The sequence below is a fragment of the Cryptomeria japonica genome, chromosome 3 (assembly GCF_030272615.1).
Source record: "Cryptomeria japonica chromosome 3, Sugi_1.0, whole genome shotgun sequence".
Taxonomy (NCBI): domain Eukaryota; kingdom Viridiplantae; phylum Streptophyta; class Pinopsida; order Cupressales; family Cupressaceae; genus Cryptomeria; species Cryptomeria japonica.
The window spans coordinates 177241753-177256684 of NC_081407.1; the positions used below are offsets into that span (position 1 = coordinate 177241753).

A 14932-nucleotide genomic window follows, 5' to 3' on the forward strand; every position below is an offset into this window, starting at 1 on the left:
TCGCATATGCCTAAAAAACACATCAATAGATTCCCTTACAACAAGTGAAGGCATCCAAGTCAAGGATAGGGAAGGTCAGGTACTCGATGAACAAAGGGTTCTACATCAAGCATCATCTAGGTTAGAGCTACAAGAAGATTATGGTTAGAAGCATCACGTACAAGAAGATCAAGCCTAGGCACGATGAAGTTGGGACCAAGCATATGAAGGATAGAGTGCATCATCACAAGGATGAAATTCTCAAGTTAGGAGATGAGATTGTGCAAGTGTGATCAAGGAAGTAGATAGTTTCAAAAGAGTTAAGCAAGTAGAGACTTGATCAAAGATGATGAAATTTGGGAATGTGCCCCATCTTCATCACATCGGGATTGGATAATGTTGAGTGTTAGGAGATATGCCTCAAGCAAGGGGCAAGCTCAATTGGCGTCTAGTCACATTCAACCTATCAAGCTATGCCACGTCGGCACGTCCAAGTTCATTGAACGCAATTCATCCAGCGAAAGAGCAAGTGACACATAGTATTGCATCAAAGTTTGTTTAGGATACCTAACCTCATTTCTTATTGGTGCACATTCAAAGGACATGTGTCCTAAATGATGTAATTATTTCATTGGTCGAAGGAAGTTAGTTGTTATTGACCCTAATTAGGGTTTCATTTTGTAATCTCGGGCATTGATCTTGCATCAACTTGAGCTCTTGAATTGTATTGAGACCTCTATATAAGGTTTAGTTCTCTCATTTGTAAAGGTTAGTAGTTGATAGTGAACAGTTGATAGACAGATATCAGTTAGTAGTAGAGGAGGAGGAAACTCGAAGTTGTTGCCAAGACTTGTTGGAGTTAATACATGATTTTTATTGAAGCATGGTGGATCTCTACTTGTTGTTTCTACATGTTGCCTGGTTTCTTGTCACTTCTGAAGTTTAGATAAAGTTCACTGATTATAATGGAGAAGTGTAATGATATGTGATGGAATTCTGGGTCATACTTTTTGTGGTTTGCTGATTTTAAGCTATAATGCGAAGTTATCCTGAACCTTGTTAAGCACTAGTTCGATTGTGGATATTTACTTGAACTGTGCCAGTATTGGGTGTTTGAATGAATGTTCATAATATGAAAACCATTCGTTATCCTTTGAAGATTGCATAAGTTTTGTGTAGTTGTTCCTGCATGGCGAAGAAAAGCTTGATGATGGAATCTGTCTATCAAGACATCATCCTTTATCGTCATTGTTCTTAGGATTAGATTAGATTCCCTTAACCCTATATTTTCTTTTTTCTTTTATTTTTCAAGCGAGTTATTATAGATTCCACGTTCCAGCAGTGTTCATAAACGTAAATCCCCTCGTGATTCCAGCAATATCACATCATACATCACTGAGTCTATCATGAGCATAAAGTCAACTGAACACATTGTAAATCTTGGAGTTGTCTCATTTGATCACATTGCATAGCATCTAAGGTTTCTTTGTTCAAGAGAAGATAGAATACTTAGTATTTTATTTTGTGTTCGGGGTGTCCTAAAAAGCACATCAACAATCACCATGATGCATGCACAAACATCCATCTATTGCAACTAGTGGTTTCATACCCATCATCATGTTGCAGTTGGCAGTTCTGTTATTGACAAAATTGTACACTATTTTTCTTTACTATCTTGGGAATCTATTTTTATCATGTTTGGCCCCAAGATGTGTGGATTAGTGTACATCCATCAACTTATATACTTTGATCTTGATTGACATTCATCATTTTGAGAATTTTAGATAGTGTTACGTTTCACATCTTAGTTGGTTTAACTATTTGAATGACAATAGTGGCTTAGCTAGCTGATTTTACTTTCATAATCTGATTTGGATAAGACAATGTCATCCTTTTTCAAATATGTAGAACTTGCACAGAACTCGAGGAGATAGACAAAAGGAAGGATGAAGTTATCCTTTCACAAAAGGTGAAATGTGCACAACATTGAATGATTTATAATTTTATAAAACAGTGAGGGTGCTGCTGCTAGGACCACAAGGGAGGACTGTTATACACAAGAAGTGTTTGTGCCAAATTCACTAAAAGTGAAGAATCATTATAGGGTGCATGTAGGACTCAAAATATGTGTGCTATAAGGCATACAATGAACTTATAACCAGTTTCCAAAGCTTTATTAAATGTCAGATAATTAGTTGATATACTTTAGTGTAGATGTCATAATTTTGACCAATAGTTGATCATGTTTTTTAGAAGGAATCAAATGTCTAATTGAGACATCTTGGTAGTTGGAGTGTCTGCAGCAATGGAGTTTGACAATGATCTCAATATTCAATGGAGCCAAAGAATTTCTGACAGTTGCTGATTGCTAGTCCATGGGTAAGGACACAAGCATGACAATGTAGTATTTTTTAGCTTTTATTGCGGTGGTGAAATGCTCCCTTTGGATTTTTGTGACTGGGCTGGCATCTTGCTTGACTAATATTTGGATATGTGCCTTATAATTCAATGGTATTTCGAATTCATTCTTTTCACCTTAATGTTTCTAAAATATATTTTGAATCTTTGATAATTTGACATGCCTGAAGGTTTGATAATACTTTTGATTTATCTTTCAAAATTCTTGTTTGATCACCAGACTTCTCTTTTCTACGCTGTCTGCTTTAAATTCTCTTTTTCCTATGATATATTCATTAACTCTTGGATCTTTGACTAGTTCTCTTGACATTAAGCTCTTCTTGTTTGGAGATTAGGTTCTTTCCATTCTTAATGTTTTGATATAAATGTTGTTAGGGCACACAAGAATAAAGAGAGATCAATGTGCATACACACAAATTATTGATGGGTGTATACAGCTAGATTACCAGGTCTTTGTTACTCTACAAGTTAAGTGTAAGATATATAACAGACTCTAAATTAACCTATACTAATCTCAGGTCATTATCATAAAATATTACCCTGAAGGCTCCAAATATTTATGCTAACAGTGTGTCCTTGGTCAATGTTTGTGTTCCTCAAGAATTTTTTATGGAACTTTAGGTGGTCAAGTGATTTGGTTGATTCTCTGCTTTCTTAATTGACATGCTATGTCAATATATATTTTGTAGATGGCTCCTTCGAAAGAGGAATGGCGAAGCTCATTTGTGTACATGATAAAGGTACAGAGTTGATTCATGTTCCATTTTGAAAATATGAAGAAATATGATTGAAAACACTTGTTTGGTTTTGATTTACATTCTTGGCTGGTTTTGTGAGTTACATTTTATGTTTCTAATTTTATGTATTGCCATGTTTCCATTGCTATTTTTTATTGTCATCTTGAAAAGCCTGATTAATATTTTAGGGAACTACTTGTTTCTCATTTTCAGTCTTGTTTGATTTGATGAAAGTGGCTTTTGACTCATTATCTTACACTGTCTTTTTCAGCTAGAATTATTGGCAGCAAAAAACCTAATCGGTGCAAATATAAATGGTACATCAGATCCTTATGCTGTCATCACTTGTGGTTCACAAAAACGTTTTAGGTAATTGGTAGTTTTCTTTTGTCCTTAAATTTTTAATAAATTTTTAACCTTTTCCATCTTTTTGTTATGTTGGTTTTTGATGTCATTATGTAAAAATCTATATGAGTAATGTTTGTTCAAACATTACTTTGCAAATGTTTGTCCACAGTTTCTGCACTCATTTAATTGATTTGATCACATCCTTGAATGGTACTTTTGTTTCTATCTTAAGCATTGTCATCTCATATTCATGCCTTCATTTTAGACTTTAAAGTTCTACCTAGGCCTTCTTAATTAAGCGTATCATAAATGGAGAGCTTACGTTCAGCCTCCTTAAGCTTCCTAACTACAAGTTGGGGACGTTCAGCCTCCTTAAGCTTCCTAACTACAAGTTGGGGTTGTCCAGTCCACGTCATTGTCTATCATTAGTCTTCCTGAATATTACTTGATGTTTACTTGTCGTTTGGAAGACGACTTTTTCTTTTGGGGGGGTGATGTAGTCGGCATAAAATGCCTATTGTTATGTTTGATAATATTTGTTATCTGCCAATGTATTAATTATTTGTACTAAGTAAGTGGGTTGTCACTTTCGGGTAGTTAATGTGTCAATTGACGGTTGTGTTCCTCTCGACAATCGTTGGGTTCTTAAATTGTGTTGTGTACCGACAAGGAAAGTAGTACGGTATAGTCAGATTAATTGTAATCCTTGGCCGACCATCTTTGGTCTTCTTCTCTGTGTAATAATTGCATGTGCGAATAAAGATATATTTTATTGCCGTGTTTGGTATGCTTTATCATTTGTATCATTATTTCCTATCAGATATATCAACAAAAAATCCCCCCTCAAATGAGGTTCTCTTCTCCCTTTTATATCTCATGTTTGAGGGAGTCACAACTTTTCAGTTTATGTCTTTTGACTATTCATTAATTTAATCAAAATTTAATTATATTTAATTATATTATTCTATATTTTAATTTTATTATTATTATTTATTATTAAATTCTATTTCAAAGTGGGGACATTACAATCTGAATTATATATCTTCTATTGATTCACCCCCCCTCTCAGTAGAAGTATTCAAGGACATAGCCTTTAGCATATTGTATCACCTACAGGCTACAACAAGATAAGTTGCCCTAATATGTGCCCTAATTTGAAGTATGCTTCTGTGTGAAGCAAGATTGTAAATCTGCTACTGAGTTTAATTAATATAATCTGAGATCTTTTGTTGCTGGGTTTTTCACCTTCAAGAGGGAGGTTTTCCCAGGGTACTGCTGTGTTATGTGTGTTGCATTTGTTATTTTCTTCTTTCTGTTATCAGTCTGATCCTAAACTAACATTTCATTAGTATCATTATTCCTTGCTTTTGAGTTTAATGTAATCTTAGGGCACATCAGGTATTCACCTAAGTTTCTGTTTATACCTTTTTCCTTTTTCTGTGTGGAGTGAATGCTTTTGTTTCTAAAAGAAATTCACTTTTTCATATGGTATGTGCCTATACGGTTTAAGACGTGTCCAGATCCTAGTATAGTGCACGTTCATGTTTAAATTTTTTTTTTTCTTATTTTGCTTCATAAGACTAAATTTAATGTCATCTATGTGAGTTGAAACACATGCAATAAAATATTTCAGCTTTACCTAGATCAACCTCTTTGAAGAAACTGTTTTTTCAGAGAATGGCCACTAATTGCAGGTGAAATTCTGTATTTTACCCTTGAACTTATCATTCATTTGAAACAGAAATTTTTCCTTTTAAGAATGATATCTTGTTGTTCAGCCTTTTGGAATTTTGGAAACTTAATTGGCAGCTTTTTATGTATGGCTATAAATGTGATATGCTATGAGATTAATGTTATGATGACTAGGTTCCGGTTGTGTCATACTGCTATTATATTCTTTATGTATTCCCTTTGCAGATTAATAGTGAAGAGCACATAACAATTTTTTGTGGATACACTATGATTTGAATTTGTAATAACTTTTTTTCTTGATACTCTTCTATTGTCCATGCAGTTCCATGGTTCCTGGTTCAAGAAATCCATTGTGGGGAGAAGAATTTGATTTTTATGTTGAAGAGCTTCCTGCACAGGTACATTTGGTGTTTTTCTTGGCATGTAAAATGAATTGAATATATAGTTTAATATTATTAGTATACTTAACAAAAACAAAACTATCAAAGTATGCATTCTTTCATGGCATCTTTGGTATTAAATGTGTCTCAAAGTTCAGAAGGGTTGGTAAGACAGCAATGTTTAGATAATGAGTGGTACGGTCATGTGGGGTATTGTGAACCATTTGAGCATGAACCTGCCAGTAACCACCAAAGGTGACACATATTTAAGGTTTTTTTTTCATTTCTTTTTTAAATTTGTTATGAGGACTAAATCTGTATTGCTACATATTTCCTTTGAACCCATTATAATTAGTGTTTCTTTATGGCATACTGGGTGATTGGTTGAAACTCATGTTGTTTTGAAATATCCCCTGTCCTATTGAAGATTGAAAACAAGGAATATTTGCTGTCCAAGTTGCGTGTTATGCAGTTCAAAGATATATGTGTTATGCTGATAACGTTTTCAGATTGTAATGATGACCAACACACTTGTATATCTCAAGAATAAATAGCTCCTAATTGACTGAAAATTAACAAGAGATGCATATGCAACTGTCTTATGTGGAAATAAGTCAAACTAGACTCAAAATCAAAGCTGACAGCAAACTGACATATTGTCAAACACTTGTCTCACGTCCTCAGATAATTATAAATAATGAGATGCAATACTCCTTTCTTTTTAATTTCATATGATGGACAAGTAAACCATTACATTGACAGCCTACAGAACATTGCATGAGCAACTAAGGATCAATTACATGCACTGTTATTAATGATCAATTTTCAGACTTTCTGAGGACACTTGGACTGCAACCAAACTTATGCATTCAACTAACAATTACAATGGGAATTAATTTGTAAATGAACCTGGTGTCAAGTGCTGTGAAGAAGCAAGCAATATCATCTATCAAAGAGCCTCCATATGTCCAAGATCGAACTTCTTCCTATGTTGCCCCTGCTGCTGCAAATGGGAGGTCTGAGCTGTCAATGTGGACTGCAGAAAATGCTCCAAAACCACCTCCTAGCTGATCGCCCTCATCCCTAGAGGGGAGCGCTTCACTAATTAATGTGTCTCAATGCCAAATCATAAACATATGACCCAAATCGAGGGGTTCTCAATGCACAAGTCCGATTCTGATTACCGACTGATATGTGGCCGATTCTATCACCAAACTCTCTCAAATTATCACAAAGGAAATTGCCTTACCCTCTAGATGAAATCGCCGTCCTCCAATTTGATGTACGAAGCTTCAATGAGGAGAGGTGAACAAAATCGGGGTTTAGGGCAGGCAGTTCGAACTTTACTTCAGACTTTGAATATGATCAGCCAGCATATAATACTCCTCCAATACTCCTCCAATACTCTTTGTAATGTCCCCTACTAGGTCTAGGCTTGTTTTCACCATAATTAATCCATCTCAATATACTTATGACTTCAATAATTGATTAGGAGACAAATCTAACTTAACATGAATTGAATCGGTGATATTCCATTGTTCAATCGATCAGCTTGGTAATAAGTAAATGGTTCATCTACCTCAACAGATAATTAACTCTATTATACTAGATAGTTAATTTTATTTTGATTCATTATATATATCATTTACATATTTATTAATTACTGATTGTATAAATTATTATGCATTACTGCAGATTAGTTTCTAAAAGATATTATAATTATTATAGTAATATCTATATTTATAACTATTATATTACTGACTACATTTATATTATTATTTTTCTAATCAATACATCTTTATATATGTTTTTATATAATTGTATTACCAATTATTAATGTCTTTGCTGATTACTTTTTTATAAATCATTAATACTACTACTGGTTTCAAACCTTAATTATTAATATATTAAGTAGCTGATATAAAGCAGACATGCCATTGTTATGAAATTATATAATACATTTTGCAATTAGTATTATTATTAAATTCTGCATAAAGCATTATTGGGTTATATATATTAAGCATTCATATCAGACACATTCATATGCATACCACCAAGAACTCAAATGTTACTGCCTGTAACTTGATAACAATTCTGATCTGATCTGATCAATGGTGATGTTACTAGATGCTTTTGATTCCTTCCCTTCATATCTCTCAATTTGAGGGAGCGGTCACACCTCTTCATCATGTATGCCCTTTGGCAAGAGACATACCCTTTCACCATTAGCGCCCTTTGAAAGAGTGCAACTCTTCATTATTTCTACCCTTTGAAAGGGACACAGCCTTTCATAATCAGATCTGCACTTGTTATTTAAATCAGATGTGCACTTCTCATTTCCAAATTATCCCCCCCTCTCAAATGAGGTTTTCTTCTCCCTTTTATATCTCATTGTTGAGGGAGTCACAACTTTTCCTTTCATGTCTTTTGACTTTTCATTAACTTAATTAATATTTAATTATTATTTGATATTTTAATTTAATGTTTTAATTTTATTATCAAATTCTATTTCAAAGTGGGGACATCACACTCCTCCAAGAGGATCGGCTGCCCTTCCTTGACCAATTCGATATGCAAAAGACGCTAAATCTGCCAATCTGAATATACAATGAATTCATCCACCATGGCAAACAGCAATAACTCGATATGCACAATTAGGAAGACTGAGGTGTCTCCCTCTCTACCCAACCCCTCGGAACATCTTTCACTTCCTCAGTTATGCCAACCATCGGGAGTTTCCGTTCCGAAATGTGTATTTGCAAACAACCTTCCGGCTCCACAAGTCAACACAAGAAGAGATACTCGACAACTGATGGTGAACAATGAGTTACCTCTCTATATATTTCTTTCTTATCCAATTAGATAACTCCTTCTAGAAGATCCCTTTTTATGGGTAGGTACATGTTGTGACCTTTTTCACACATCGCCCCATTGCAAATGGGGACCCTCTCTTTTCCTGCTTTCTAGGGTTTTGTTAGTGTCCTATGACCTTTTGCTGCAGTTTCACCAAGCCTTGTCCAGTTTAGAGCATTTCAGGCCCTGACGATTGAAAGTTAGTTTTTGCAAGTTATGTGATTCCGAAGTGTGAACACCACCAGAGTGCTTAGAGAGGCCAAAGGATGAAGATCGCAATTGATTTGGACGAATTTGGACAACTTTCTATTTTTAGAAAGTTTGCTTTTTTGTTTTTTCCTATTTTTTAGGAAGTTTTGTTTTTGGCATTTTCAGCCCGATCCCCGGTATGGCTATTTTTAGAAAGTTTTTCCTATTTTTTAGGGATGTCTGCTTTTTGCTTTTTCGGGATGCAAACTTAGGGTTTACACTTGTACCACTGATCAGCTTTGACCGGAACTCGAAAATTCCAAGTTTTGACCTAAAAAGCTAAATCCCTAGATTTTAGGCTTTTTGCTTTTTCGGGATGCAAACCTAGGGTTTACATTTGTACCACTGACCAACTTCAACTGGAACTCGAAAATTCCAAGTTTTGATCTAAAAAAGCTAAATCCCTAGATTTTAGGCTTTTTGCTTTTTCGGGATGCAAACCTAGGGTTTGCACTTGTACCACTGACCTGCTTCGACCGCGATCCAAAATTTTCAAGTTTTGACCCAAAAAGCTAAGTTCCTATATTTTAGGGGGTCATGGCACCTTCAAAGGATAATCAGCTCGAAAAATCATCCTGATCCTCAAATGTCCTGAAATTTGGCTAAGTCTGGAATGTCATCCTGATCCTGAAATTTGACTAAGTCTGGAAAATTGGAGAATCCTCCAAAAACTAGATTTTGCATTATTAGTCCTAGAGGCCCGAAACCACTCTCAAACATCTTGACAATATATATGAAATATAACTTAAAAGTATAAGTTTCTTATACTTAAATGTTATATTTCATATATGGTCCGCCCTCTTGAGAGCCTCCAAAAGTCCGCCTTGAAGAGCAAAGGTCTAGAAGTCCGCCCATGTTGGAGATGTCTAAAAGTCCGCCATGTTGGGAGGTAGACCAAAACTCCGCCAAGATGGGAGAGATGCTTGAAGTCCGCCCAAGAGGAGGGATGCCTAAAGTCCGCCCAAGGAGGTGTCTCCAAAGTCCGCTCAAGGTGGGAGTGTAGCCTAAAGTCCGCCCAAGCATGCCAAGTGATGAGAAGCCAAGTCTAAAACTCCGCCATAGGTTAGAGAGCCATGAGGGGGTGTCTCCAAAGTCCGCCCAAGGTGGGAGAGATGATAGAAGTCCGCCCAAGTTGGGAACACCACCAAAGTCCGCCCAAGATGAGACACCACCAAAGTCCACCCAAGATCTTCACAAGGGGAGAGGCCACCAAAGTCCGCCCAAGATGGAGGTCATGTAGGAGCCCTCTCCCAAGTCCGCCAAAGTAAGAGAGCAAGGTAGGAGGTGCCAAGTTTAAAGTCCGCCAAGGGTAAAGAGAGCTTTGAGGAGGGACCTTCAAAGTCCACCCCATGCCTTAGCCAAAATTTCACCATGTAGGAGCAAAGGCTAAAGTCCGCCCCATGCCTTAGCCAAAAATTTCGCCTTGAAGAGAGCCATGAGGAAAGGTCTCGAAAGTCCGCCATACCTTGGAGAAGATGGAGATAAGTTTCAAAAGTCCACCTACGCATTGAAAAGTCAAACAAAATCAACAAGATGCCAGTGATGTCACAAAATAATCCTCAAAATAAATCCAAAATAGAAAGTTTTCAAAAGGAGAATATTGGAAGATTGATAAGGATTTCGAACTTAAATCCAAAATGGAAAGTTTTTTTTAAAGAGAATATTGGAAGATTAATAAATATTTCAAACTTGTAGCCAAATTGGAAACTTTTGGAAGATATTTTCTTCGAATTTGGAAACATGACAACACTTTCCAAAAGAATGAAGTTAAAATTGGAAACATGATTTGGAAGATTTTAAGGGTTTCTGATTGAGGATATAACTTTATTTACAAATACTTTGTTGTAAACTTCATTTCTACACCAAGAAGTTCGAAAATATTAAGGAGAGCATAGTAAAATACTTTCAGTTTGGAGTTCATCTGGAGAAAGTTTTGGATATTGCTGGAAGTTGGATAAACTTTTTTGACAAAAGTTTCACAGATTTTTGGAGAAAGACAACCAGTATAAGGACGAATTATTGAATCTCTCTTGAATTTTTGAGTATTTTTGAAGGTGAAATTAAATTCATGATGCAGATTTATGTATTTTCTGAGTTTTTCCAGAGTTTGAGAAATGATTTTTTAGTGAATTTGTTCAAATTTCTAAGGGAGGGAAAATCATTTTTTTTGGCTAAGTATAAGAAATTTTCGGAGTTATAACACTTGGTGTTGGATTATGATCACAGTTATCTTGAAGGTTGGAGAATTTACATGTGAAAATCCCATTCTCATGGCTAAGTATGAAAATGAAGTGAAATTTTCCAAACACTTAGCCATTCGTAGCCTCGATTTTCTTTAATCCAAGATAGATTTCTAACTTATTTTCCTTTGGTTTTACAGGTCGCAAGAGGAAACAGAAGCGGGATCATCATAGAGATCGCAGTTGGAGTTTCAAGCCAAACGAAAGATTGAGGACAAATTCACAGGCAAGGTTCATCTGGGCATGAAGATAGCCAAAATTTGGCTAAGTATGGGAAATGTTTCACAAAGAAAATTCCAATTTCCTGAATCATGATGAAGGCATGTCAGGGTATCGAGAAGAAGGACATGATCACAGCGAATGCCTGAACAACTTGATTCCATCCTTTCATATTTGCAAGGGGTTATCTAGAGCTTTTACCCTCCTCCCACGCAACAGAAATTGGCAACTGAAGGCAGGATCATCACAGAAAACACAAATGGAGTTTCGAGCCAAATTCAGAATTGAAGACGAGACCACGAGCAAGGTTCGTCCGAGTATAGAGAGGGCCAAAATTTGGCTAAGTATGAGAAAAACTTCACGAGGGGATTACTCCTCCAAATTCAAGGCACTTGAAAGAATCTCAAGGCATCAAAAAAGAAAAGTTCTCAGACTTGGTGAAAATATGGGAAAGTTAAATAAACTCCCAACTTCTTGAAGGATTTCATCTTCGGAAGGAATTGAAAAATACAAGCTCCCAAGCAGAATCAAATGGTGACAAGAAGGAATCAAATTTCCATACTTGGACAATTTCCTGACACAAATTGGAAAATTCAAGGAAGACATTCAACATGTTAAGGTGGCGCCTCGTCATCTTCCAACTAGTCAGATCGCTCCAAGTCAACATGTCCAGATTCGATGAACCTGACTTATCCAGAAGCTTCTAGAAGGGCACACTTCACAATGCAACAACCTTCTATTTTCATTGATGGTTCATATTTAGCAAGAAGGACAAGTGTCCCAAATGTAATTGGTCGAGGGTAGTTAGTTTTGGGAAACCCTAATTAGGGTTTATAGCTTTCAATTTGGGCCCTTGATCACAGTTTGATCTCGGCCGTTCATTTATTCTTGAAAACTATATAAGGCTACCTCCTCTCATTTGGAGGGTGTGAGGTTTTTGATGTATTGTTGCGTAAGGTCATTTCCAGATAATATATTGCATGTGCGCTGCTTTGTAATCTCTATTATTTGAATGATTTGCATGGTTTCAATTGCCTCAACACTTAGTTAGAATTAATTTAGATTTGCTTTCATTGTTGTTAATTTGAATGAAGGATTTGATGTGTGTCAATTGATAGTGTATTTCCGCTCATACTTTTGGTAAATGGATGATTTCCATTCTACCGTGCAAAGTTAGTCTGAGCCCATCCCCTGTGCATCCCAACATCTCGATCATAAGCACAACCCATTGAAGATTGCACCGGGCTTGTGTAGTTGTCCCTAGTGTGGCGAAGCAAGGTTTGGTTTCTCGAAAGTACCCAGTTGATACCGTCTCCGAAATTCGTAGGATTAGATTATCCTTCCTAAACCCTATCTCCTTTTCCCTTTCTTTTGAAAGTCTAAATCCCAGAAAATCCCCCCAAAAAAGAAGAGCCTAAATTGCTAAATCCATCTAAGTCCAGCAGTTCAAAAATACTTGTCAAACGTAAGTCCCCCTTGAAAATTTTAGCATACACTACCCAAGAAGCTATTCCACTAAAGTCGCTTGTTCGCACATATAGACCTTGGAATCAGTAGTGATTTTTCAGGAGAGGATAGAATACCTTCGGGTATCCTATCCTAATGTTTGGTAGATGATAAAACAGACACCAATAGTACACTTTATTATTATTTATTACACATTAATTTAATAGCACTTTATAAAATATTATTATATTATAATCAAGTGCACACGTCTCGCAATATGTGTAATCTCCTTTTTTTTCACCATAAAACCCAATAGACATGAAATGTCAAGCCATAAGTCATTGCATCTCAACCCCCTAATCAATCCTTTTGGCCTACGAGAGTTGGGTGATAGGCCAATCCTGTAAATATATGAGGACTAATGAGAAGGGGACATTACAATCCGCCCTTCCTGAAATTGCTTGTCCTTTAGCAATCTCAATGTTGGATGCTGTAGAATATCCTCTCTCTCCCAAGTCACATCCTCAGCTGGCAAATCTTTCCACTTCACCAAATATTCCCTGATGACTCTATTCCTCAATCTGCGCTACCTAGAATCAATGATAGCCTCAGGTACTAGTATCAATTTCCCCTCTTCATCAAGAGGAGGCAGCACTGTAGAAGGTACAACATGGTGTCCTATTGCCTTCTTGAGGCATGACATATGGAAAACATTATGCACTCTCGCATCCTCTGGTAGCTCAAGCTCATAGGCCACCTCTCCAACTCTCCTAACAATCCTAAATGACCCATAATAGCATGGCTTGATCTTTTCCGCACCACTTCTTGAGTGTAGGCTGCATGTACGGTTGCAACATCAAATACACCACGTCACCTACATCAAATGACCGCTCAACTCGCTTCTGGTTTGCATACTGTTTCTGCTGATTTTGTGCCTTCTGTATATTCTCCTTCAATGATCTCACAATGTCTTGACTCTCCTGAAGAAGATCCGTGGCACTCGGCAATTTGCTGTCACTCAACAAAAGATGTAAGAAGTTGGGTGCATCATACCCATACAAGGCCATGAATGGTGTCATTTGAATAGACATGTGGTAAGTAGTATTGTAACAATACTCACATAGGTGCAGCCACTTAACCCATGCCCGCTGTTGTCCGACTATGTAGTTCCGGAGGTATCCTTCCACCCATTTGTTCACATTTTCTGTCTGTCCATCAGTCTGCGGGTGGTAGCTCGTACTGGGAGTAAGCTCGGTACCATTGAGTCTGAATAACTCTTGCCAAAAATGACTCATAAATCCGCTGTCCCTGTCACTAACTATTGTCCGAGGCAACCCATGGAGTCTTAAAATCTCTCGGGAAAATAAATCCGCCACCTGAGCTGCTGAATAGGTAGTTGAGATCGGAAAGAAGTGGGCAAACTTCGTAAGACGATCTACTACCACATAGATACAATCACTGTCGTGGACTCTAGGCAATCCTGTAATGAAATCCATTGATATGCATTCCCACTTCCTATCAGGAATGGGAAGTGGCTGGAGAAGACCAGCTGGATAAATATGTTCTTGCTTGTTCTATTGACACTCCCTCACATACTGAAGAACATCGGACTTGATTCCTTTCCAAGTGAACCGTACCCTGACCTGTCTGTATGTCTTATAGTAACCTGCATGTTCGGCCATGGGAGAATCATGCAAGGCTCTCAAAATCCTGCCCTTCATCTTTGATCCTGGTACAAGAAAAATTCTCCCTTTGTAAATGATAAGATCATTCACAATGGAGTATCTATCATCCTGCACTGTACCATCCATAATGCTAGAGGCCCATGAGTCCTTAACATATTCTGCCTAAATCAAATGCCTCCAATCCTCAATGATCTCAATCATGGCATTCAAATGTGGCGTGCGTGACAATGCACCAACGACAACATTATTCTTTCCTTTGACATAGGTGATGTCAAAGTCATATGCTTGCAGCTTTGTAACCCACTTCTACTGGTGGTCATTCAAATCATGCTGCCCAAGGAAGTGCTTCAAACTGTTATGGTCCGTTTTGATGATAAATTTGGAGCCTACCAAGTATTGCCTGAACTTGGCCAATGCATGCATAATGGCCAACATCTCCTTGTCGTATATGCTATAAGTTTGCTCAGGCCCTCTCAATTTCCGACTCTCAAAGGCAATGGGGTGCTTGTCCTGCATGAGAACTGCACCAATACCCTCTCCTAATGCATCACACTGAAGCTCAAATGGTTTAGAGAAATCTGGGACAGCCAACACTGGACATGTGGTCATCAACTGTTTGAACTTTTCAAAACACTGTTGTGCCTAATCAGTCCAAATGAAAGCCCCCTTCTTCGTCAAGTCTGTCA

At 37.1% G+C, this 14932-nt stretch overlaps 1 protein-coding gene across 3 annotated transcripts in view; it reads left to right on the forward strand.

Moving 5' to 3' along the window:
• Window positions 1-14932, forward strand: part of LOC131048565 (BAG-associated GRAM protein 1) — a 186420-nt gene that overhangs the window by 41216 nt on the left and 130272 nt on the right. For 2 of the 3 annotated variants that reach the window (XM_057982564.2, XM_057982562.2), the window contains exons 2-4: window positions 3087-3137; window positions 3406-3503; window positions 5497-5572. In XM_057982564.2, coding sequence (XP_057838547.1) covers window positions 3087-3137; window positions 3406-3503; window positions 5497-5572 — 225 coding nt within the window. Of the gene's footprint in view, window positions 1-2337; window positions 2359-3086; window positions 3138-3405; window positions 3504-5496; window positions 5573-14932 lie in introns of those variants that run through there. The other variant, XM_057982565.2, reaches the window with a different exon arrangement.